This window comes from Vollenhovia emeryi, unplaced genomic scaffold (genome assembly GCF_000949405.1).
Source record: "Vollenhovia emeryi isolate VEMERY1.0 unplaced genomic scaffold, V.emery_V1.0 DF939164.1, whole genome shotgun sequence".
NCBI lineage: Eukaryota > Metazoa > Arthropoda > Insecta > Hymenoptera > Formicidae > Vollenhovia > Vollenhovia emeryi.
In genome coordinates, this window is record NW_011967202.1 from 226,840 (window position 1) to 252,132 (window position 25,293).

Consider the following 25,293-nt stretch of genomic DNA (forward strand, 5'->3'; position numbering starts at 1 on the left):
ATCACCAAGTACGATGTTAAATTACGTTGTTGTAGACCAGCTGTCCGTTTCCGGCGGCCCGTTTCGTCGATTGCAGCTTCGTTCACGAGCATTCCTCCGCGCGATTCAGGGATTAAGTAAATCTATCGTTATTACATTTTCTCGGACTTCTGCACGACGGAGCTCTTTAATTTACGCGCGGCGACTCGTCGCGGCACCGTTTACTCCCGAATTTTATTCACCCGACGAAAGATTCGATGCAAAGAAAGGGGCTGCAGGTAAACCGCCGGAAATGTTTCATTTCGTTGAGAAAGTTTCCGCGTACAAAAGTCGGTGGCGGTCTCTAAGAGGCTGCAAATTCCATCGTCTATGAAGTACAAAAAGAAATCGACGCAAAGAATATTTTTTCTAAGCTCCCTTTCCCAGATTGACGAGACGACACTTAGCTTTCCCAAATGATTTCCGTCCCCTGCGGCTTCTTTCACCCGAATTCTTTAACGTTCAACGACACCGCGTTCCGCGACACGCAGAACGTGCGCACCAGAAATTCTATCGCGACACCGATAAGAGAGCCGGTTCGATAAGAACCTTTGCGTTTCGACACTTTCGCTCTCGCTCTCGTTGGGCCACCTCGCCCCGCGACGGCGCCGTATCATTGTTCCAGCAAGTGCGAGCTCGTTCAAGGTACGCTGTGATATGTGTGCTATCGCATGACGACGCTTGACAAACGATCCGGGCGATTGAACATCACTTCCAAAGATCACTACGCCGTGCGCCGAAACGGTCACGTGAACCGCTGATTAGTTTCTTACTTACTATAGGCAACAAACTAAGCCGGCCTGCGACACACCGGACCTACTCTATTCATCTAACGATTCTGCGAGGCAAGGGACGGATGAACTTGAACGAGTCGCCAGGGAGATCCGCGCGCACGATCGCGATCTAATCTCTCAATCTCTCTCCGTTATCTATTTCTGTTTGTAACACGCACACACGGGCCAGGTGGACACGAAATCAGATTACGTGCGCGGAAACGAACAGTTATGTAACATATCTTAATGCCAAGCTGTACATAAAGAATCCATTTTTTCCCCCTCATTTCTTGTCCGGCGAGAGATGATCGAGCTGAAAAAGAAGGCTTCTTCGAAGTAAAAGAAAACTCGCGAGAAATGTCTACCGATTCCTTCAAGTTCATCCTCCTTCGCGGAAGAGACCGCGATCTACAAAGTTCCTATTTCGTAAGCTAAACGGCGAGGCTCCGCGATCGACGACGGATTCCCCGGGGGCCGCGGAGTACGTCCTCGGCTTTTCGCGCGGGACGGACGGGCGGGATTAAGCTCGCCGTTCAACGAGGCTGAATGGGTTTTGCGGATTCTGCATGGTGGACGCGTGCGTGAAGGGACGGACTTTGACAATGTGTGTTCAGAGCGGCTGGGAGGGCTCGCGATTTCGCATCTTCCGGGCGCGGGTGTGGTCGGGTTCTCACTTGGGAGTCTGCGGCGCTTCTCAATAGACGGGACTAGAGACCCTGTAATCAGAGACTGGCCGTTGACGAGCTCTTATGGCCAGTCTCTGATTACAGGGTCTCTAGACGGGACGGTCTGTTTAATTGATTTCGGACGCGATCAGCGGAACCCTTTCGACGACAGCCGGGGTTTCCCCCGGACCCGCAACGAACGTTCTCGCCATCGTGAAAATTAAAGCAGGGAACCGGGGAAACCGACCTATCGAGGCGAGAGTAACGCGAACACTGTAAATCGCGATACACTGTAAATCACGTTAATGAGCCGCGCTGCTCCGTCATCAGTCGCAGATGACACGATTTAATAACGACTTCGCCTACCAAAGTGCCGCTAACAGGAGACACGTGGTTCACTGCCAAAGCCTGATCTGCAATGTGCTCTTTGAGTCTACACGGAGAGAAGTTTTTTTTTTACAATTTACCCTGAAAATCATAGTCGGGGGACAACGTGGCATTTTGAAGAACTTTATAAGGGTTTTTGAAATTGTACTATTTTACTAATAAGATGTATATAAAAATATAATTACTAGTAAAATCCCAGATAGCATGCGTGTCTAAAGGCCTGCGTCCACGATGCTGGAATTTGGACCAAGTTCCGGCACCGTGGACACGGGCTTTTAGACATATCTAAAAAGTGTCTTAAAGATATCTTTATGACATCTTTTAGTCATGCATTACTATCTGGGATGTATGGTAAAATTTCGAAAAACTCTCATACACAATTCTTCGAGATGCCGCGTTGTCCCACGATCACACAATTTTTCAGGATAAATTTTAAGAGAAAATTTTCTCCGCGTAGAAACGTTCTATTTTGCAGCTAATAAATGCGTTTAAAAAAGTAGAAGTTGATAAATCATACATTGTCCGGTGCCTTTCCACGCGAATTTGTGCACGTATCAACACATTTATACATTTTGCACATACACACATGGAAAATGTATATGTGCTCTACCTGTGCCTAAATTCATACGGGAAGGCATCAGTGATTCTTAGTGTACAATCGTACTTTGTCGACAGATTTATCAAGTGCTTTGATTTGCTTCTATAAAATAAAATGTTTCTAGAAAATGTGCCAAGAGCACATTATAGATGAGACTTAATTTTGGCCGGAGGAAACGACGGGGCAAGGGGAGAAGTCTGGCTAGCGACGTTCCCCGAATTACGTGTCTCCCGTCAGGGGCGAGACTGGGCGGCGAGGGTGACGCCTGTTTGATTTTACTTTGAGCTCGGATCAACCGATCGGCGTTGCGTCGTTTCGCGGCTTGGAAACGGGAGGACAGATGTTCCATATTTTACCACACGACACCCCCTTCCGCTTTCACGCCCGCGGGATGACTTTCCCGGTTGTTCCCTGTGCATCTCTCGGGACATGTACAAACGTAAACGACAACATTTACTACTGCATAGCCGGTCGACGCAATTATGGCGTTTATTGTCCGCAATTTCGCGGCGAGAGGGAGGGAGGGAGGGATACGACGAAGGGATATGCGAAAAGAAGAGCGCGGCCGCGCGCTCCATTCGGATGTGTACACATGTACGGTAGCGGCGACTTGGTCCAGCTGATCGTGACATCTCAACGCACCCGACGGGTCACCGAGTCTAAGCATCTCTCTCTGGCAGTTTTTTATGAGACCTTTCCACGCAAAGAGCTTTATGGCATCGCGTCAGATCTGTACTGTAACTTCTCGGCGCATTTCTCTTTGTTTGTTTATAAGCGTGTACATTCTTTGTAATTGTAAATGAAAAAAGACATTTCATTGTTAAACGCTTGGTGCAACTTCTTACCCCCGTCCCTTCTCCCCAGCAATATAATCCCTACCCAGATAGCGCACCCTAGTAGCACAGTGCATTGTACAAACATTGGTTAAACATTGGCCCGACATTTGGTTGGGCCAACGTTAAGCCAATGCACTGCGCTACTAGGGCAAGACGCTCCTATGAACATTTTAAGAATATTCTTCAAGAATATTTGGAATATTCCATAGGTCTTATTTATTTCTTAAGCCTAATCTACAATGTGCTCTCTGCGTCTAGAAACATTCTACTTTGCAGCCAATATATACGTTTAACAACTTTGTGCAAGTTGATGAATTGTATATTATACACTGTATAATCGTACACCGTCGTCGATTTTTTTAAGCGTTTCGATTTGTTTATATAAAATAGAATGTTTCTAGACGCAGAGAAAGCACGTTGTAGATTAGGCTTTATACACTTATCTTATGTCCGTAAAATATTCGACTGGCATTACTATAAATCTTTTTCGAATGTGAATAGAATAATCTGTCGAATATAGCGTGTCGGTTATATATGGTATCACAGGTTTCACTGCCTTTTGCATAAGATACATGTGATACGCAATAAACAATGTGCAATACATAAACTTGAAGATTATTCAAAAATTATTCTGAACGAATATTCCAAAGACATTCGCGACGAATATTCTAAAAACGTTCTTCTTTGTTACGGATATATGATTTCTAATTGTAATAATCTACATATATTTATGGAATATTCTGAAATTAAAAATATTTGCACTTTAGAAGAATATTCATAGAACTATGTGTGCTATCTGGGTAGCAGCACAGTGCATTGGCTAAATATTGGCTAAACATTGGCCCTATGTCGGTTATATTAAAAATGCATTGGCCGATATTGTCCAACGTAAAGCTAATATTGGCCATTGGAATAAATGTAAATATTGCACAATAATAATTATATAATATTAGATTTACATTGGAAGTGCATTGGCCGATATTTAAAATGTAATAAGAATATTGGTCTAATATTGATACAATAATAGACCAATATTGCTGAATAGACATATTAGCTCAATAAGAGAAGACGTCCATCTTACAAGACCAATATTGGAAATACTAGATTTACATTATTTTCCAATATTGCGCCAATATATTTATGCTACCAGGGATGCGTCCCACTCCCGCGCGATTATCTTGCGAATTAATTAAATCTTTGTTCACAACACTTTCAGAAGAATTGGAAAATGTTAGAATTCATATTTCTAAATGTTATTGGAAAATACAGAGTGTCCCACTTTTGTCCCGATGATCTTGATTCAATTATTGAAATCCGATGCAGCGGGAGAAGAGGAAATTGCCAAGTTTTCTCTTTGCCACGAGAAGAATTCGTAGGACTCAGAGTTAGAGAAAATCGGGACAGGCTTTTTGTACGAAAAAAAAGCGAATAGCGTTGGAGGAGGAAGTTGGCGCGAATCCTGGCCGTGAGTCCTCGAGTCACGTTGCCGCAGCCTTCTCTTGTCAAAACAAAGAGAAATCTTTCGGCGACTGGCCTCGAAATGCTCCGTGACGCCTACCTATCGGGAAATTCATCATGAAAAAGCTGCAAATAGTGCGCGTGGACAACGATCTGGTGCAGAAGGCGAATTTGCTGATCGGCAACAATATCATCGGCCGCGGCACCGCGACGGGAGTGAGTTGCGCGATCGATTTTTCGCGGAGGAGACTCGTGTCTCGAGAGATGCCACGCGAAATGTCGTGCAGGAACGAGCGGCTCCTCTCGAGGACAAAATAATTTCGCGACCGGGTCGCCAGTCGCGCGGTAATACGACCTAGAACGAGACGCGAATTTCTAGTCAGATTCTCGCGGAATTTCCCGATCGACCCGAATATAATCCGAGCCGAGAGATAAAGAGATGTAAATATTCTTCTCGCATTTCCTGATTCGGGTTGTGGCTGGTGTTGACGTATGCGCGCGGATAAGCTGACGCGCCGGGATTATCCGCACTATCATTTTGTCGGCTGATTCACGGCTCGAGATGACATTTCACGGTGTGATACATCGTTGTTTGATAATTCACGATAACATAATGACTATTATTACATAATAGTTATTTGAGCGGGTACAATATTATATTATATAATTATTATGCAAAATAGAATATAATACGTTATATTGTATTATAACACATACATTTTATATGTTATATAACAATATAAGATAAGGAGAGTGATAGCCAACGATAGGCTTGTTGTCTATCGCTGCACTGGAGAACTAGTGCAATAAATTAGAGGAAAATCAGTATACTTTTCTCATTTCAGCTGACTGTACTAGTTTATCAGTGCAGCAATAGAAACCCAAGAAGAAATAAAAAGTCAGGATGACGTCAATTTCATCTTTTATTTCTCCATGGAAAACAAGCCTATCGTGAGCAAAAGGGGGCGTTCCATCGAGAACGGATTTATAACTAAATTCATTCTCCAGTACTTGAGAAATCTTTTCTCAGTGTAACACCTCCCAGTGAGAAATGACTCGAGTCAACATCGACACCGTTAAATTGATGTCGAATTTGACTCCTACAATGCATTGACTAAATATTGGCTAACATTGGTTCAATGATGGTTACATTAGAAATGCATTGGCCGATATTGTCCAACGTAATATTGGCCATGGAAGAAATGTAAATATTGCACCATGATAATAACTATATAATATTAGATTTACATTGGAAGTGTATCGGCCAATATTTAACAATGTAATAAGAATATTGGTCTAATATTGATACAATATTAAACCAATATCGCTAACTAGACATATTGGCTAAATAAGAGAAGGCGTCCATCTTACAATGTTGGACCAATATTGGGGACACTAGATTTACATTATTTCCCAATATTGCGCCAATATATTGTGCTACTAGCTACTAGGTACAATGTCGACGTCGATTTGGCATCGTTTCGATCAATCATTTCTCACTGGGCTTCTTTTGCTCACATTGTTGGCCATCAACTCCCTTATGTCGCCATCTGACGAGCCTAATTTTATATTAATAATAATATACGTATCACAATACAATAATAATAGACAGCAATGACGTTGTAATACAATAATGATCTCAAATAGCCAACGGTTATTACGGACGCGCAAAATATTTGAACAGGAAGCACGCGTTTCGAATACGCTTCCGGCACGCTGTTCCACGCGGCGAGGCACTTGCGAGCGCCGAGCGTCACGTGCGCCGATAATAGCCGATAGCGGCGCGTTTGGCTGCGTCAGCGCAATAAAAAATGCTTATCAGCTCTCATCTCGAGAAATTCGCGCCGCCCGCATTTATTAGCGAGAAGAACGCGGCCGGCCGGGAACGGGTCGTTTCGACGCGACGAATTCGAGGCGCGGACGACAAAACGTACAATTTTTATTTGTATCGCGAAAAATTGACACGTCGTCGCGCCGCGGAGGCGTGCAATTTGTAAAACGGCAATCAACGCGGGAACGGCTAACTTCAGGCCGAGGATCCTAAAGTCATCTGTTTTACCGACACATTCGAATATAGTTTTTGCGCTGCTAAATCTTTTTATTAGCTCTTATAATGCACAAAATAATACCAGGATAATTTGCGGTCCGCAACAATATCTGATCGGGATTATTTTGTGCATAATAACCTACGCGTCGTGTGGCGGTCGGTAACGTCGGCGTCCTCCTATTATCCGCGGAATTTTACCCGCGCTCCACCTCCGCGCACGCGTTTCGCCGACGGCTCGCTCGACGGCCAGACGGCGCGGCGAATCTCGGAGCGTTTCGAAATACGGGTTGAATCATCCGTCGGTGACGCTGCGTGATCTGCGTGTTTACGTCGTGTTTTTGTCGTGTTTTTGTCAATTAAACGTACGCGGGCGAGGTAAGCGAGCCGCGGTGATCTTGAGACGGGAGAACGCGCAGCGACTCCGAGACTCGCGGGGACACGAGTGACACAGCGTGTCTCCGGTGATTCGCTTCTTCATCGATGAGTCACGCTCGTCGACGGTTAACTGAAGGACTCCCGCGTCGGCGGCGAAGACTAACCGTGATCCTTTATTGTCGCAGTGCAACGACGGCCAGGTGCTCAAACACGCCGTGACCATCAATCTGTCGCCCAACGATGAAATGACGATTACTCCGGTAAGGTCTCTCTTATCGCCTCGTGCGTACTGATGAGAGCTCGGTAATTGAATTATTAGAAATTACTGATATACAGGAATTCTCGAGTAATTATTTCGCTCACATTTCTATAAAGCACCGTCTACATTGGAAGTAAGCAGTAAGAAGGAAGAAAACCTAACCTCTACCTTTCGGTGTAAAAGCTAAAGTACAGACATAATTTTTTTAAATATTTGTAGCACTGGTCGAACCACGCTCTAATTCGCCGAGAGTAAGCGTCAGAGCTGGAGTAGGAGTAGGAAATGGAAAAATGATTCATTTCTTTACTCCTACTGTTACTTCTTGCGCCAGGCTTACTTCATCTATTGTAGACGATCCTTTAGGGGATATTCACTGCCAGTACTGACAATGTACAGTATACGTGACGTAGATTTTCAGTGCTGGCAGTGAATGTCGGAACGCAGCCGACTCCAGTTTCCTAAGTGGAGGCCACTTCTCAGTATTATTTACCTGTTGTCATTGCAACGCGTCGCAGTTGATCAGCATCAGTTTTCTATAGAGACCATTTTCCAGCGTTAGGTGGCACCGTGTTTGATGAAACTCGCTGAATGCGCCCGATGGCGACGTCTTGAATTGGGAAGCAGCGTGCCGATAAAGCCGGGCGACATTTGCTCTCTGCTGCCCGGCAAATGTTGGTTCAAGATCATCTCGGAGCCGGATATGATGCAGGAAGGTGATCAGACGTTGAAGAGAAAGGCACGGCGACAGTTGACGTCCGAAGGAATGTTTGCACCAACATTGTTCTTACAGCTTTCCATTTCAGGTTGACGAGATGGGTTCGAACAACGAAACGGACAGTAAGAAGGCCTGCCTGTTGTCCAGCATGGAAGCTGCCGCGTCTGTCAGCGAGGGTTCAAACGGCATTCTTCTTGACAAGGATCCACCGAACGAGCGCAGAGATTGTCCCGTTAATGGAAACGGGGAGCATGGAATAGGGGACCACGAGGAAGCAACTGACCCGGTCCCGCAGATCCACCCTGCAAGGTTTTTCTTTTACTCCGATCGAGCAGAGATGTCTGACGACGAAGCTGCTCATCGCGTCCTTTGCACATTTTTCAGCTCTCCGGAGGCGAATGATATGGTCGCGACGAGTTCCAAGATGTCAACGGACTCGCAGGACGCGGCTGAACCTCCCGTTGAGCAAGAGAGTAACAGGAAGCGGAAAGCAAATAATATTAATTTAGCGAGTAAAGCTGCGACAAACGGCGAGCCAGACAAGAGGATCAAGTGGGACTGCGGCGCGCACTTCAGCGATCGGCTCGACGCAGATCCGCCGAACGATTCTCAGTCGCCCGTCGCCTCGCCTCAGGATCAAGCGAGTGCCTCGAATCCCGACAGAGTCCCCAGAGAGAGGTGTATGTACGGCGCTCGATGTTACCGGTAAGTGAACGATTCAGTTTCTTATCGAGATGATTTCGTCAAAGTGCAGTATGGCTTTCGGCAAAACACCCTGAAATACCCTTGTACTCTGTTCGCAGCAAGAATCCCAATCACAAGAACAACTACAGTCATCCGGACGATTCCGATTACGACGATGACGACGACCGGGAGGAGTGTCCGTACGGCGCCAAGTGCTATCGTAAGAATCCGCAGCATAAGGAGCAGTTCAAACACACGAGCGTGCCGCGCCGTCGTCGAAGAGCCGCCACCCCTGTGCACTCGGCGAACGACAACGCGTCCGAGACGGAGGAGTCCGTGGAGGAGTCCGTCGACGAGTCCGATTACGAGCCGTCCGTGTACACGGAGAGCTCGGACGACTGGGACGACAGGAGCGAGCTGGACGACGGCACGACTGGCTAACGACGGAGATCACAGAGCTTCCCACGTGTTCGAGAGCGTCCAAATTACAGATGTGTGTGTCCGCAATGCTGGTCTATTTTGTTATGGAATATTTATTTTTGTACACAGGACTTAAAATATTATACACCTGTATATCTGTTTTACATGAAGAGAGATATATATAAAATGTTAGTAATATATCACAACCGACGTTGTCCTTTTACATGTCGGAAATCTATGAATATATTAATCGGATGTACACTTAAAATATAAATCATTTTATTTTAAACGCGGTATTCATAGTCAGTGGATACTCCGTAGCCAATGAAATGTTACAGAATCTTAAGATAAACTTAGGACGGTCTTAAACATAAGACGTGACTGTGAACACAGGCCTAAATGTCTAAGGCCCGGTTTCACCAAAAGTCGCTTAACTTTAATCTTATTGTTAATTTAATTCAGGTTTGTCTCTTTCTAAAGTAACAATTGGAAAAAGACAATGAATTAAACTAAGCCTCAAAGTTAAGCGACCGTTGGTGAAACCGGGCCCAAATAACGTCCAAGTAGCGTCTAAAATCAAACAATTGTTATAGAATATGGCATATAGAATTTTTTAATGCAATTTTCACAAAAGTATTAGTTTGAAACGATCGATAAATTACTGGAATATACGTTTCTTTAACAGTCAGTTTCCGATTATACCGTCGCTATATCAAATGCTATCGCATCAGATTGAGAAGTCCACAATAATGAAGAAACGGGAAAATAATCCGCGTTGGACAATCTGCGCTCTCGCAATATTAAAACGCCTGATATCCCTCGTCGTCCTCGGTGGCGTACTCCTCGGCCGCCGCGATGGCCATGTCGACCAGCATGTGCTTCGGTATCTCGGACCCCCGTACCTTGATGGTGTAACACGCGTTCTCCATCTTGGTCAGGCTGTGCTTGAGCGTGATGATCTTCTTGTTCACCTCGTTGTTGTGCACCACGCTGGTGTAGCCCAGGAAGGCTATGTATATCTTCCGGACGAAGTTGCACGTTTGGTAACAGCTGGTAACGTCGCCTATCGCCAGGTTGTTGATGCACTTTCGCATCAGCTCGCCGGTCAGGTCGGCTATCCCCAGGATATAGTCCGTCGGTGTGACCATCACCTGTATCATCTTGCCGCTGTCCTGCTCCGGCGAGTCGACCGGAGACGAGGCCGCGCGGTACATCAGCGCTTTCTCCAGGGTGGTCCAGTCCTGCATGCTGCCGTTCTGCAGATACTCGTAGAACGTGAGCGCCTCCACGTATTCCTCCAGGCCGGCGCGGTAGGCTCGGTGGTACTGATAGGCGTCCTGACCGTCCAGCTCGTTGGCGACGTTTCGGAACAGCTTCTGCCCCACGTTCTCCAGCCGGGCCTTGGCCGCGTCCAGTACGGCGTTCCGCTTGCTCTCCTTGTCGATGGTGTGCAGGAGGAAGATGATCCTCTTGCTCTCGATGCCCACGTCCCGATTGATTTTGAAGATCCTCTCGTAACGATCGTGCTTGGCGTCAAGCTCGGTCGCGTACGCGCGGAACTGCTGCACCACGAGACTGTTCTCATTTATGTCCTCCACCACCTCCCTGCCCTTGTCACCGAGACTGATCTTTTCCTTGTCATGATGTTTGCGGTTTCGCCTGCCTCCTGCAAGTAGCACCAACGTGAGCGGATAATATCTTTGTCTTGCGACAAACTTACAGACTGTCAAAGCAGCAGAGGCATATGTACAGTCTTATTTATTAATGCCTGGACCTGCATTTTTATCATCATTTCTCTCATACAAATCACCGAGTTTCAGGCGGTATATATGTACTACCACAGACTTCTATAGACGCTGCGTGAACTGCAGCCTGAAACTCATCGATGTATAAATGGTAATAAAGAGTATGAAAATGTGAATACTAGTAAAACAAACCGTACATGTCTACGATAGATCAGCACTAAACTGCGATAGATACCGAGAGAGAGTCTTGCGTGTCTCAACCGCGTGTAGTTCACGACGCCGTGCAAAAGGATCAAGAGCATCGAAACATGTAACGTTAAAGTGAATGCATATCCTTGTTTCGAGGGGGACGAATCTTTCGCTAACTTTGAGGGGTAGAGAGTTCGGATGTTGCTGCGAGACTCAAGAGCAACGATATGACCTATTTTCCTCGGAATTCGAGGATATCAACAATCAAAGGTATCTCTCGATCGTGAAATTAATCCCCCTCGAGCACTTCGAAGGCGGATTTCTACCACCGCCGCCGAGGCTTCCGTGTGCAGGACTCGTCAGCTGTCACACGGCCTCTCGTTCGCATGTGGAGTCGATAGGCTTGTTTTCGGTTGCTACACTGACCAACTAGTGCAACAAATTAGAGTAAGGCTGATGGCAGAGAACAATCCGTAAACGCTTAAGGTCCAGTTTCACAAACGTCGGTTAACTGTTAACCAGAGTTCAGTCGACTTCCTATCTTTCTCTATCTTGTTATCCAAGAAGAGACAGAGGATCAATTAACCATGGGTTAGCGGTTAAACGACGTTTGTGAAACTGGCCCTTAGACTGTCTCAGTCGTAGACGTAGGGCAAGGCAGAGAGAAACGTAAGTCGTGAAAGGCTATTGTATACGACTTACGTTTCTCTCTGCCTTGCCCTACGTCTACGACCGAGACAGTCTTAAGCGTTTACGGTCGTGAAAGGGTATTGTATACGACTTACGTTTCTCTCTGCCTTGCCCTACGTCTACGACTGAGACAGTCTTAAGCGTTTACGGATTGTTCTCCGCCATCAGCCTAAGATAATGTTTTTCTCTCATTCTAGCCTGCCGCACTGGTTCACCGGTACAGCAACAGAAAGCAAGCCCGATGTTCCTTGACGCCGCGACGGGACGCAGCGTCGCGATCAGCCGACTCACCTCTCCCCTGCGACATCGCGATTCGTCCTGATAATCTCCCTCGGTTAATCTGCACGCTGACGGTGCACGGGGCGCATGGACTTGACGAACCACCCTCGCAGACGATCTTCCAGGCGACGTGACGCCGCAGCTGGGCCGCACAGCAGATGTTGAGCTCGGTTGCCGCACGAGGGAGGGGGAATACGCTCACGGCGTGCCACCACCGTTTGAAAACTAAACAGATCGCAATAAGCCCAGTTTGCACCGATTATTTGATACGCGTATCGAATAGTGTATTTCGGCCGACGACTAAATCTATTTAATAGTCATTCACTATTTGATACGCGTAGCAAACAATCGGTGTAAACTAGGCCATTATCTCATCGAGAACGGGGCTGTTAACTCATTACCAAAAGGGAAATAATCCCGGTACTATGCGCACGTCTCTCAGGTATTGATGTATTTAACGCAGTTTCTTCTTTTTTTTTAGTCCTCCTGCTTCCGTCTTTATTTAGTTATCTGCTCAACGCGGTCTCGCAACAGAAGATTAAAGTAAAAAAAAAAAGAGATTGCCTTAATAGGCGCGTATATTCATGTGGAAAGTTTAATCGCCTTTATCCGCGCCTCTCGATAAGTACGCGCGAGAAATGAATTTTCGATGGAAGCTAGGCTTTCGTCACTTATCGATCGTTTAACAATTGGGATTAGCTTTGGATTAATACAATTTTCATTAGGAAGAAATCAATTCAGTTTCGACACTTTTCCGAGGGTACGTAAAGAGCCGGTCATGTCGGAATCTGCATCGCGGCGCCATCTATCGATGCAACGGCGAACTAACCTTGTCTCGTCGCGCCAACAGATGTCGCCACCATCTCTGTCCGGGGACCGAACGCTGGCGAGACGAATTTCGTTGTAGCGGTAGATGTCACCGCCATGTTCTATCTGGCAGTTTTATTCAAGACGCAAGTAGAATCTGCCTCGACGCCACTCTTGCAGCCCTAGTTTTTCTTCAAGACGCAAGATGAACCTTCCTCAACACCACTTTTACAACCCTAGCAGGTATAGCACAATACAATGACGCAATATTGGGAAGTAATGTAAATCTATTGTAAATCAATAGTCCCAGTGAGTCCCAGTAAGAAATGATTCGGCGATCGACGTCGAAACGACGTCAAATCGACATCGACACCGTCGAATTGACGTCGATTCGACATCATTTCGACGTCGATCGACGAATCATTTTTTACTGGGGTATCCCCAATATTGTAAGATGGATGGCCCTCTCTTATTCAGCCAATATGTCTATTTAGCAATATTGATTTAATATTGCATCAATATTAGACCTACATTCTTAGTACATTGTTAAATATTGGCCAATACACTTCCAATATAAATCTAATATTATATAATTATTATCGTGCAATATTTACATTTTTTTCCATGTTGGCTCTTTATTAGACAATATCGGCCAATGTACTGTGGCTACTAGGGAAGGTTTGATATATTTAGTATATCCCGTTATACTTTTGAGCTTTCAGTTACAAATTTAAGAGTTCCACCGTAATTGATAATATGGAGCGTTTAGTTTTACACGTACGTCTAAAGGTAGGTACAATTAGGAATAATAAGCTTATTAATTATCGTTGCACACTTTTGCGTAAAGTGTGCAACGATAATTAATAAGCTTATTATTCCTAATTGTATTTTTTTCTCAAATAGAAAAATACGTTCGGGATTGTCACCGCTGTATCTGTATCAGTGGGAAAAATTTTCTCGAAATCGATGTGTAAAATCGACCTACCGATAGATACGTTTCAAACATTCTCGACAGGCACGCAATCGATATCTGTCATGCTTAATGAAAACCGAAACAAATTACACGAAAGTGAATGCTCGATAACCCAGAATTGGCGATCTCTCAATTAACGAAATCCCGTTGTCCGACGATTTTCGAAACGTGTTTCATCTTATCGAAATATTTAGTGCGATACAAAGTTTGGAAAATTTAATTTGGGGACGAGTTACTATAAAGTATTCCGCGTCGCAAGCTGGAAAGGAACGAAGAAAGATGACCGCCGATCAAAGTTTTATTAAAAAAAAGTATAAGTGAAAAAAAAAGACAGATTGGCGTCAAGTTGGTTGAAGAACGCAACCCTGCTATCTCGCCCCTTCGTACCTGGACGAGAAACTTGTCTAATGTTCCACGTAACTTTTTAATTCGCTTACCTTTTACACGGATATTTTCGAGTCCCTAGAACGAGCGCACGCCATTCATTTTCCTGCGCCATGTATTTTTTTAACAGACATTTTGCATTAAAAACACATAAAGCAAATAAAACGTAAATAAACGCACGAAATATTTAACATTTATTTATTTGCGCGTATGTGTGCACGCGCGCGGACGCACGTATGCTGCGCGCATCAAGTATTACTAGCAAAAATTAAAAAAAAAATCGTAATGAAACTTGAAACAGGTGTTTTTGAATTCAGAATTAAATTTAAAAAATCCTTTTCAAATCCCAATTTAATACTTAAGTAATTTACGCAAACGTTCTGTCCCGATCGAAAAAATCTTTTCAAGAAATTAAAATTGTAAAAAGTCTTCCAAACTGTAATTAAGATATTAATTTGGCTTCATTTGAACACTTTAATTTCATATTGATTTAAAGAAAGTATCGAGACTGTGTGTATATCTGTATGTCCATATCTTTTTCAACGGCAACAAATATTTAGGCCGATCTTATATTCAAGACCGTGTTAAGATTATCTTAAGATGCTGTACGGAACGTTTCATTGGAGTATCCGAAGATGATCCTGAGACGATATTAAATATAAGAGCCGAATAGTAGCGAATTCAACAGCTTGCACTGATTGTGAGTGCGCACTAAGGCTTGTTCACAATAAATTTCTATATTTAAGGATCGCCCTAAAGACTTCTCAAAATGCTTCTTAGCCAGTAAAATGATCTATATAGCATTCGTACGGTTCATGTTTTTGGCTAAATAGCTTTCGGACGTACACTTGAGACCATATAGATAAGAGTAGAGACTCTGAACGAGCCTTGCACCCATAGAAAAAATTTCCGGATCCAATGCTATTACACTTGAATGTGTCATAAAATAGGATCGATATAGCGCCAATCATATTTATTATAGAGAAAGGAGTATTTTAATCTTAAATGAAAAATTCTAAAATCTAGAATAAAATGATAGTATGTATCGTCTTTTGTCGAATATCGCGGTACCAACTTCGTGCGTTGTAAGATGGAGGAAAAATTTATTCCAAACACAAGAATATATAAGTAAAGTTACTCTTGTCTCAATATAGTAAGTCAATCTATTTTATTTCGATAGAGGAGAATAAGAGTTATTGATTTTATTTTCATATTGTCTTATTTTTATACTAAATGAGGTTGTGCTCAGTGCAAGCTGCCGAATTCGCTATAAAAATACCGCCCTTGGATGAAAAGCGCGAAATTATGTGACCGTGATTTCGTTTCGGCATCGCAACTATTTGTAAGATTCCGAGCCGTTTGAGTATTTAGTGTTTAGTAGTTAGTTTTAGTATTAGCTCGCAGTTCAAACACTCGCAAGAGAGCATCGGGTAAAGTTTCGAAAAGGCATTTGAAACTTTCAATGAAGTTGGCGAAGCCCATTGCTAACGAATGCTAAGATTCAGAAATCTTTTACCTTACCAAATGGAGCGTGCATAAAAATAGAGAACCGTAACTTTTCCGTATAACTGATTAATACGGAGACTCCAGTTTCTTTTAACAAATTCTAAGATATAGACGCACGATTTCCTGGATATAACTTATAAGTAACTGTCATACAGTTTCCTATCGCTTTCCTATAATTATTTTCCGGATGAAGAAGAAATAAAAATCCTGGCTGAGGTAACATTTTTTGCAATAAGAATAATTTACAGTACGGGGAAGGAGGGTATTGAATGCCAAATGTAGCATCTAAAAATGCTAAAATGTAGCGTTCTAAATATAATTACAAATCGTTTATCGAGTTGAATGTGTGAATTTGCTGACGATATTAACTCCACCTGTAAGAAAACTGCGTTATGTCCGAAAAGAAACCGGCGCGTAGGACAAATGTGGAAAGAAACGGTATATGAATTCACACTTTAATAAATTACAAGTATAGGCTATCTACATCTTGCCTTAAACTTGCATTGGCCATTCTTGTGTGTCGTTTAAGAAATAAAAGTGTTACATATATCCACGTAATTAATATTATCGCGTTCAGTCGATTAACTTTCATATGTATTTACTTACAATACCATCGCGATTAGGTATTTTTTTTTGCAAAAGGGAGAAAACAACTGATTACGATCGTTTTTGTTGATTCCGGAAACGTTTATATCAGGCTTCACGAAAATCCGGGGATCGGACCCTCTCTAGCATCCTTTACATCTTATTTGTCGGCAATATTTGGTAGCAAACAGGCGAGCGTAGCCCCAAGTCTATCGACCGAAAACCGAATGGACCAAGGCCGGAGAGCCGAGATCCAAGGATGGGGGGGCCGCGGCCGCATACAGCATCCGCGTGGATTCACAGAGGCGGAGGGGGCCGAGGGGAACGGTTTGGAATTAATCAGTACCGGTCTTCGGTAAATAACCGTAACGAGGATCCCTCGGTCAACTCGGCGAGCTTTCTAAGAATTCGACGAAAGACTACAACACGCCGCCGAGGACGAACGGTAATGAAGCTCGAGGCTTTTCCGATAGCGTTCGAGAGACGCTCGGTAATTTATTTGGCAGGGTAGATTGCTACTATTTCGCGAATCGCTATTCTTCCGCTCGTGATAGATGAAAATAGTTGGACACTTAACTACCACCTTTCAACAAAAAAAGACTTATTGTCGCCAGTACATAATTAACCAATGCAGGAAAATTAATAAATGACACAACTGGCAAATTCTAATTAGAGAAATTCATTGCGAAAAATAGAGTTTGAACATGGACCTGCCTACGCTCTGGGCGGGCGTTTCACCAATTCGACCACTGAGGCATGTGGTAACATTTGTCGCAATAAACAGTCTATCTTCGCGTCTATTTTTCGACTTTAACTGCGCGCCGATTCGGAAAAGAAAATATATTAAGCAAAATTAATAGAGATGTCATCCGCGAAATATTGCGCGCTCACAATTTCCGAAGGACTCCTAATTTTAGAGACTACTTTAATAATTGTTGAATTATTTCCTGTTCCCTGTGTCCGCATCATCAGTAAACTCTCTTGTTCAAAATCGGAATACATGTTTATCGAAGCGGATTTCTATCGTGTCTTTATCACTGAAATTCTGAAAGTTAATTCACAAAGAGGAGATTGAAATTATATCATGCCCACGTAAATGTTTTGCGATATGTTACATCGGGAATTTGATATCAATTGTTAACCATTCAACTAATTGGCACAATGTAAATGGATAGCTGATTATATGCGGATTGTTTGTCTGCATATTATTAATATATCATATAATATATAATAACAGGTTTAATAAAATTATGTTTCATATTAAGCCGCTATTCACTCGGTGTAACAATAGAAGCCGAACGAAACTAGAAAAACATTTCTTCTCTAAGTATTTCCGAATTAATTAGCAGCGAACTTCAACTATATTAAACAGACTAGAAACAAACTATAGGGGAGTAATGAAATTGCCGGTGTAATAAATTTATCACAGGTAACAGGCCACTTTTAGAAACAATAAATTACCCAGCAATAAACTGTTTGAAGATAATACACGATTGTAATTATTTGTCAAAATACTAGCAATTTATCGGTATCGACGTATTAATTTATTATTATCATTAATAATTTCCCAATGCAGTTAATGAATTATCAATACGGCGTTGCAGCTACATATTACGTTTGTCGCCGACGTTTTATTTTGTACCAGGGGTATTAAGCCCGTGATCAACCGTCGGAGAAGCTTCACGTAACTCGTTATTTCCGCGCGATTCCCGAACGTCCCCCTCCCTCCCCCCCCCGTGGGACCTGTCGCCGTTTCGACACCAGGATTTTTCCGCGCGTGACATTCGTAAACCGTCTAAGATCCCGTGATCCCCGGGATAAGAGAAATTAAGGAGAGCCGCGAGATCCTCTACGCCCGACAAGATCGAGCGGGAGCAAATTACGGCGGTCATCCGTAAATCCGCCGCATCGTGATTTCGAATTCCATGAGGGGGATCCCCTGGTGAACGACGGGGGAGAGGCTCGCCCCGCTGATTGCGTTCGCGCCGCAACGGTGATTGATAAAGGCGCCGCGGCCGCCAATTAGCGTTTTTGCGCGCAACGCGCCTCTCCGTATTATGCATTATCTTTAGCCGGTTTTGAGGTAAAACTTCGCCGACTTCCGCCCGCCGGTGATTTATGTCCGCGCCGTTTAACAAAGTTTTTATTCGCGGCCGGTGTTGTAAAGATGATTTATATACGCGGCCCCCGGGATCTTCGCGGGATTTCGCTTCGACGTGGAAACGCCCGCGGTTCGCCGATGCCTTTGTGGCAATCGCACGTAGAATAATGCGGGGTCTACAATGCAAGTCTCAGAGTCGTAGTCGTAGGAATAGTCGACTATGATTGGTCAATTCTTAAGCTCGAGGGATTAAGTTAATTCTAACTCCATAAACGGGTTGAACCGCGGCAACGAATCAAAAGATTTCAATTTCAACGCAGAAAGCTTGCGGCAAGCTTCTGATTGGTCGAATTCGCACACGCGTTGCCGCAGCATCAACGCGTCTATGGAGTCTTAGCTTTATGTGCCTGACTGAATAGACCAATTACAGTCGATTACTCGCATTATAGACCCCGCATAAGGAATATCGCACACAGAATTGCATGGCTGCACATGTATAGCATAAGACCGTCTAGACCAATGAGCATGTTATGTAAATCAATATGGCGACTCAATGCTCGATGCTCATTGGTTTAGGCAGTTCTTATGCTATGCATAGGCGATGCAATTTTGTGTGCGATAGCCCTAAGAACGCGTTATCTTTTTAACAGAACACCACGGCTACCGAACTTTCCGCTTCACTCTCGTTCCCTCAGAGACGCGCGAATTATAAGATCCGAAAAGTATTTAGTAGCTCTGTTTTTCTTTTTCGGAAAAAATATTACGAACCGCGAAAATATCCGCGCTGAGAAACGCCTCGCGTCCTTTAAACGCCGGGATGAATTTCAAACGCGGCGCTCGGCGCGCTTTCCGCGAGAGCGACTCGCGGCGAAATAGTAGAAGTTACACGAGGTGGTCTCGAGCATGTAAATGTACGGAGGCATTCGTGACTGGTTGCCGACTGAGTTTGTGCGCGCAAACTTAAACGTACGCGGCCAAACGTGAAATCATAAAAGTTTCAGTTTGAGGTGGATGTGACGGCGCGCCGCGACGCCCGGCGCCATCCGGCCAGGTCAGATATATACGTAAAGCGGACCCCCCGATGTCGCGGTATATATTTTAACCCGTGATCGCCCGGCGGATTAAACTCTCGCCCGAACCTTCGAAATTCGTTGTTTGAGTTTGCCCGCTGATCCCCGCGCGACTTATTCCGCTAACTCCTTCGGAGGAGCCACTCCCCGTCACGTGCGCGACTCGGAACAGTCGCCACAGAAGGGAACGCCTCCTGATCCCTCTTATCCCTTCGAGCAAATTATCAGGACGGACGGAAGATTTCTCGTTTCAATTTTCTGGTGTACAAACGAATTTATTTTTATAAGAGAAACGCCCTCCCCCCCACCCTTCCCTGACGCGCGAATTCTGAATGTAAAAATAGAAAGTGGGAGAGGCCGTCGCGTTTTTAGCGCATATTCCAAAATTGATGGCTCTCGAGTATCGGGATCGCAATCGCGTTGATTTTTTTACGACTCGAGGAACATCGCAATTGCTTTCCTGCGTGTGTTTTTTTTTCAAATTCCCATCCGATCCGCATCATGCTAGACGCCCGCGTTATTTTTATCAGACGGTTAAAGCGAACGGGGCACGTTTAAGCTGAATGTGTGCTGAGAATATGGATTTACGTCTGTCGTGTTGCCGCCGGTTATACGGGACTGCCGCGCTTTTATCTATCGCGTATTTTTATCCGGCCGTCGCTCGGCGTAGGGGAAGGGCGCATAAACGCAAATCGACAATAGCCTGGGACACAGGGGGGGGGGGGGATAGTAGTGCACGCGAATGGCAGACGGTGCACTTTGCATCTCCAATGGCCAATTACGCGCTCAGCTTGAAATACGCCACATTAAAGCGCTACACTCCGGCGAGGAGAACAAAATTTGCGTATCGTAACTCACTGTCGTTCGTCAGAACGCGAAGGATCCACCCGAACATTACCCTCCGATACCATCAACCTGATGTATCGCTACTAACGTTTTCGTTACGCCAAACCGCTGACTGTAAATCGGTCGGAAAGTTTAGTATCAGGATTGAGCGAGCGAGGGATTTTTTTTCTTCATTATTTGAAATCGAGAGATTTAATTTTGCTAATTCGAGCTTCCTGCAACACGCCGGGGACTCTAATATTTCACTTCGTTTTACCTTAAGTTCCAAGGAAATATTTAGTCAGAATTGCACAAAGGCTTTGAGGGTAAAACTGTTTGGTGCAGCGTGTTCCATGCTAACGTTACGCCGTGAATAATTCAACCGCGGCGGCGATTCCGCGCGTTTAATGGCAATGAACCATCGAGACGACGCGAAAATAAAAGGACCGAAAATTCCTTTTCGCGCTCAAGGAGAGCCCCATTCCGTAGCGGGAAAATCGGCGTGAAAGGCGGCCGTGAAGATGCTGCTAGTTTCTCGCTGCGATGCAGTTATGCTTTATGCGATTTACTTCGTGATGCGCCGCTCTCTCGCGTTTCTCGTTGCGCTTTTCCTCGCGGGATAACGCGCGCCGTACCGTCGCCGCTCGTAGGAAGAAAACGCGGATTGCCCCATAAAAGCGGCAGACAGAGGACCTTTGAATAAGTGGATCATCTCCGCGCGCTTGTGTAAAATAAATATCCCCGCGCAATCCCGCTTTTCAATCTACGGGACTAATACCTTCCTTGAAAAATTTGGCGTCAAATTTTTCCAACGGGAAATTCCAAGTTAATGGAAAAGTCAGGCGTTGTAGGCTGAGCCCTGTAAGAAAGTCAAAATAAAGATGTTGGTTTAAAATAATAAAGAAGTTAATTTATCTTAAATTTACTTGTGACATTGACGCGAGAATCGGTCCGAGTGTATACCGTTGGTTTGCCGTTCATGTGAAATCTTGTATAATTAAAATTGTATCTTACACTTTGGTACAGAATTTAGATGTAAGAATTTACACGCTTTCGGCATTTCACGTAAATTCGAATAAAAATAGGAATATATAAAGTATATTGATGTTATACACCCTGCAGAATCTTCTAATTACATTTTTATATTTTCGCTCGTGACAACGAGACAAGTTTTTGTTTATTCCGATTTTCGTTTTTGTTTGCTTAAATTTTCGTTTTTGTTTGCTTAAATTATACGCTCATTCTGGTCCAGAATGGGTATTGAAGCAAAAAAAACAAAAAATTGCGTAAAATCGAGATACGACCTTGCGAAAGAGATAAGTCGATTTACGAGTCACGAAGCAAACGCAATTTGATGCGTGCCAAAGAAAGAAAAATACACAGCTCTCATACCTGGCGAAGATGATGATCCGACGTGAATGAGACGCGGCATAGAAAGGGTTGTAACACGAAAAAGTGTTTTATTTATATACAATATTTACAAAGGCGTAGTGTGAATCAAGTGGCTATATAAATGACTTTGGTACGCTTGATCGCATGCAAAACGTGGCACAAGCGTGTGTGGCTCCTCCCTCCCTCGTCTCCCAGCTCCCAGTCTCCATCAGCCGTGGTCCAGGGGCCTCCTATACCCTGTTGAACGATGGTCGACGACCCGGAAGTTAGGCGATGCAGCAGACGTCTGGAGCTTTTCGTCCATCCGTCTAGACTGTCGTCCGCCCACTTCTCTTAATGTCCCGGCCGGCGTTTGACCCTTAAATGCAGCTCTCCTGAATGCTCCTGCCGATCGACTCCGAGTGCGGCCTTTGGAGACTGTAGAACGTCTGAATAGATCGAGACGAAAATAAAGTGAGGAACCCGAAAGAGTAAACGACTTCGAAGGAGGGGGGGAGGGGCAGTTTGATTGACCGTAGAAAATAAAATCATTCCCGTAAAAGAGGAGGATCCTCGCTGAGCGAAAAGTATTGCGAGGCAGTTTAAGATTTGCACTTTCGCGATTGTCCTGTCGCAACAGTTTACAGCAATATTTTCCGTTTGTCAATTACTTCGTTTTGTTCGTCGCTATTAAAGCATCCGTTGCAGAAGGTTTCATTTGAAATTACACCGAGAAAAGACGCGGCGGAGCTTTCATGTACTACACTACCGTTGTCGCTTGATATCATTGCCTGGTTAAATCGAATTTAGAAGATATTTGTCTAGGGTTTTTAAAGTTGAAAGACCTGCTTCGGTAGAAGTGTACGGTATCACTTAGAAAAATGTAGAAGCTACGACCGGGAATTGAATTCGATCCATCCGCGGGAAACTTCTCTTATTCACCAGACTAGCATAGCATTTTTATAGCGAGTGCCTTTCCTCTTCTCTCCCCCCCCTCTCTCTCTCTCTCGCGGTATTTTTGTAATATTAGAATATGCATATGTCACCGGCGGTGGCTCTCACGAATTTTCAGTGCGGCGACGGGAAACCAAAATTGAAAAATACACTTCCGAATAAATAAACTTTATTACCTCACGTTATGCGAAGGCAATTTAGGATCTCTCGGAAGTAACTCACAGGAATCATCGTAGGGTGAAATCTCCGTAAAAGAAAAGCTCTCTGCGATTTATAATGCATCGACGAGCGTGGACTCTCGAGATACCTTCACGCATTTCGACAGGATTATTATGCTCGTCCGTTATTCGAAATAAGTGTGTCAGGCGCAACGGAAACGTTCTCGTTCGCTAAATCTGACTCGCAAGAAAACGGCGATAAGCGGAATCGTAAAGCAGACCGGATCGAATTCGAAAGTGGTTTTCTGTGTTAGGGGCTATCGGGGAGTCATGCAGGTATACACGCGTTCACCGTAGATCGCTTTAGATCAGAGGTTCCCAAATTTCTGCAGTTTCATACCCTCCTTGGACGTTTTGCAGATCTCTTAAAGATACAGTTTAAACGTTTGTTCTATCTTTCACTCAGGAAAATATCGCGGCGGACATTTAGAACCGATACGAAAGCATTTCCTAAAATATCGATCTCGTTTTATACATTACGAGATTAATTTGGCCACTTGGAATTTATAAAATATACGATTTTCTCTCGTTTTTCCATTCCCAAATTAGTTTAGATAAGCTTAATAATAATAAAAGAAAGACTGAATCTACGCGATGCTTTTATCGCGTTAATTGCTTCCGAAAATCTCTTTTCGGCATTTAGAGGCTTAACATTTAGTTCTGCTTTTGCATTTCTCTCGAATGGGCAATTCCAACGAGGGGGGGTCCGCAGTTTGGGAACCAATGCCATAGATGAAATCGGATTACTCACGTTCGGCGATGCTCTCGGATAATCTGAATCTTCTAGGACGTCGTGGGACATCTCGCGTCCTTCCAGCTGACGTGGTCTTCGTGGCAGGGACCCGTAACGAGGAAGCTTTCTGTCTGGAAGAAGTCCCAGGACGGACTTAGCGTCAATCGTATAATCGGTTTGAAGTAAGCCCGCGGATTTCGCAAAGTATTTTGAACTTCTCTCCGTGGCAACTTTAGCGGCGCTCGCTCCTTTCTCCGTGGCATTCTCCGATCGCTTCTTACTGTTTTGTTTGCGGAAGCCCAAAGTTCGCTGCTCGCGATGGGGAATTGAGGATGCTTAGATACAGCGCGTCGCTCCGCATGTTGCGGGAAGAATCGAGAAACCGCCCGGGAACTAACGTTTATGTTAGGGTTTGGCGATAGTAGTTAATAAAAAATAAAACGGCGAGGCGCGCTTTAATCTCTCGAGTAACCTGCGTTTGCTACCTGATCGACGAATATTTTATTTCAGGCCGCGACACTGTGTTATTAAATTACTTTTGTTCAACTACTTTTAAACTTTACGGAACGTTGAATATAATTACCGAGTTTTAATTTTAATAAAGTATTACTAAAGTGCGGGAAATAGTATGTGTGTATGTGTGGGTGTAAGTGTGTATCATAATTATTGAATTTTAGATTCGGCGAAGTAGATTTGAGAGAATGCTCGAACGAATATAACGAGAACTCATTTTCCAAGATATACCTCGCGAATTCATTTTACGGATTAACTGTAGTTACTCAGTCTTAAAGCATATTTGATTCTTGTTCAATATTAATTAAATTGTAGCAATTGTCCCGTGGATTTTAATTCCCGCGAAGGAAATGGGACTCCGATACGGAACCGTCTCGCGAAACACCGCTACCTCTTTTGTGACTTTTTGCAAATGCATTTTTTATCACACAGAGATTACCATACGCGTTCCCTGCATTTATACATGTATATGCATGTCCAGGCTCCGCGCGTATGCATATGTCGATACGGTACGCTGGGTCCGTTCGCATATTGTACGTGCAATTTTCTTGAGAGTACCGTTAACGCATGCTATCCTAGGGCCAAACCCGATATTCTTAAAATGCCCGTACAAATGCGCCAGCTCCATCAATGTAAATAGAAATTCACTGAATGGAAGGGCCGGTTATGCCTGGACCGGATACGCCTCCGTTCTTAAAGGGGCGCGCTCGTAAAAGCTAAATCTCTGCGCGATTTAAAGCGATCCTGATGTACTAAATTTTCTCGCGACGTTTCGAGAACGTCTTACCGATTAATAAGAACAACGGTTAAAACGAAAGTACCGACGAGAATTTATCATGCGATATTAAAAATGCGCTACTCCTCACGGCCAGAATAAATAATGCAATTTCAAACGCGTCGAAGTCGACGCGCGTGAGATCACTCTGGGGGGAAAAAGACAGCAACCCATTTTGGGGGCCCACAATTAGTAGTCGAATGATTTGGATTGTTCGTAACTCTAATCTTTTACGAATTTTACCTCGCGTAACTAAAAATCGCAACTAGCTATTCTATCTATATCCAAGATTTTTAAGTAATACCAATTCTCTTAATTAGTTCTGTCGATATTCAGTAAC

General features: G+C 44.1%; 3 protein-coding genes across 9 annotated transcripts in view; 1 reads left to right on the forward strand and 2 right to left on the reverse strand.

The window, feature by feature from the left end:
- The first annotated feature begins 7,023 nt into the window (after window positions 1-7,023).
- LOC105564467 (aprataxin and PNK-like factor) lies at window positions 7,024-9,497 on the forward strand. 6 transcript variants are annotated; one of them, XM_012016852.1, is made up of 6 exons: window positions 7,024-7,157; window positions 7,343-7,417; window positions 7,976-8,152; window positions 8,220-8,440; window positions 8,516-8,836; window positions 8,935-9,497. In XM_012016852.1, exons 2-6 carry the CDS (start codon window positions 7,403-7,405, stop codon window positions 9,254-9,256), a joined length of 1,056 nt encoding a protein of 351 aa, XP_011872242.1. In that variant the 5' UTR covers window positions 7,024-7,157; window positions 7,343-7,402; the 3' UTR covers window positions 9,257-9,497. The 6 variants fall into 6 exon arrangements, with proteins under 6 accessions (XP_011872242.1, XP_011872243.1, XP_011872241.1 ...); XM_012016853.1 differs by lacking the exon at window positions 7,024-7,157 and adding an exon at window positions 7,161-7,243; XM_012016851.1 differs by lacking the exon at window positions 7,024-7,157 and having other exon boundaries at window positions 7,164-7,417.
- A 328-nt stretch (window positions 9,498-9,825) lies between these two features.
- On the reverse strand, window positions 9,826-12,671 carry LOC105564469 (translin-associated protein X). The gene is made up of 2 exons (XM_012016857.1): window positions 12,151-12,671; window positions 9,826-10,901 (listed from the first exon to the last, which is right to left on the reverse strand). Exons 1-2 carry the CDS (start codon window positions 12,164-12,166, stop codon window positions 10,036-10,038), a joined length of 882 nt encoding a protein of 293 aa, XP_011872247.1. The 5' UTR covers window positions 12,167-12,671; the 3' UTR covers window positions 9,826-10,035.
- Window positions 12,672-21,837: 9,166 nt separating this feature from the next.
- The window catches only part of LOC105564471 (hemicentin-1-like), a 253,172-nt gene continuing 249,716 nt past the window's right edge, over window positions 21,838-25,293 (reverse strand). For both annotated transcript variants that reach the window (XM_012016860.1, XM_012016861.1), the window contains 2 exons: window positions 23,684-23,796; window positions 21,838-22,209 (listed from right to left, as the gene is read on the reverse strand). In XM_012016860.1, coding sequence (XP_011872250.1) covers window positions 22,141-22,209; window positions 23,684-23,796 — 182 coding nt within the window. In that variant the 3' untranslated portion in view covers window positions 21,838-22,140. The remainder of the gene's footprint in view (window positions 22,210-23,683; window positions 23,797-25,293) is intronic.

What these genes read in the sequence shown, in the direction of transcription:
- LOC105564467 (XM_012016852.1), top strand. An exon ending in CCGCAGATCCACCCTGCAAG is followed by an intron (nt 8,441 to 8,515) that starts GTTTTTCTTTTA and finishes CACATTTTTCAG; the next exon opens with CTCTCCGGAGGCGAATGATA. An exon ending in TACGGCGCTCGATGTTACCG is followed by an intron (nt 8,837 to 8,934) that starts GTAAGTGAACGA and finishes CTCTGTTCGCAG; the next exon opens with CAAGAATCCCAATCACAAGA.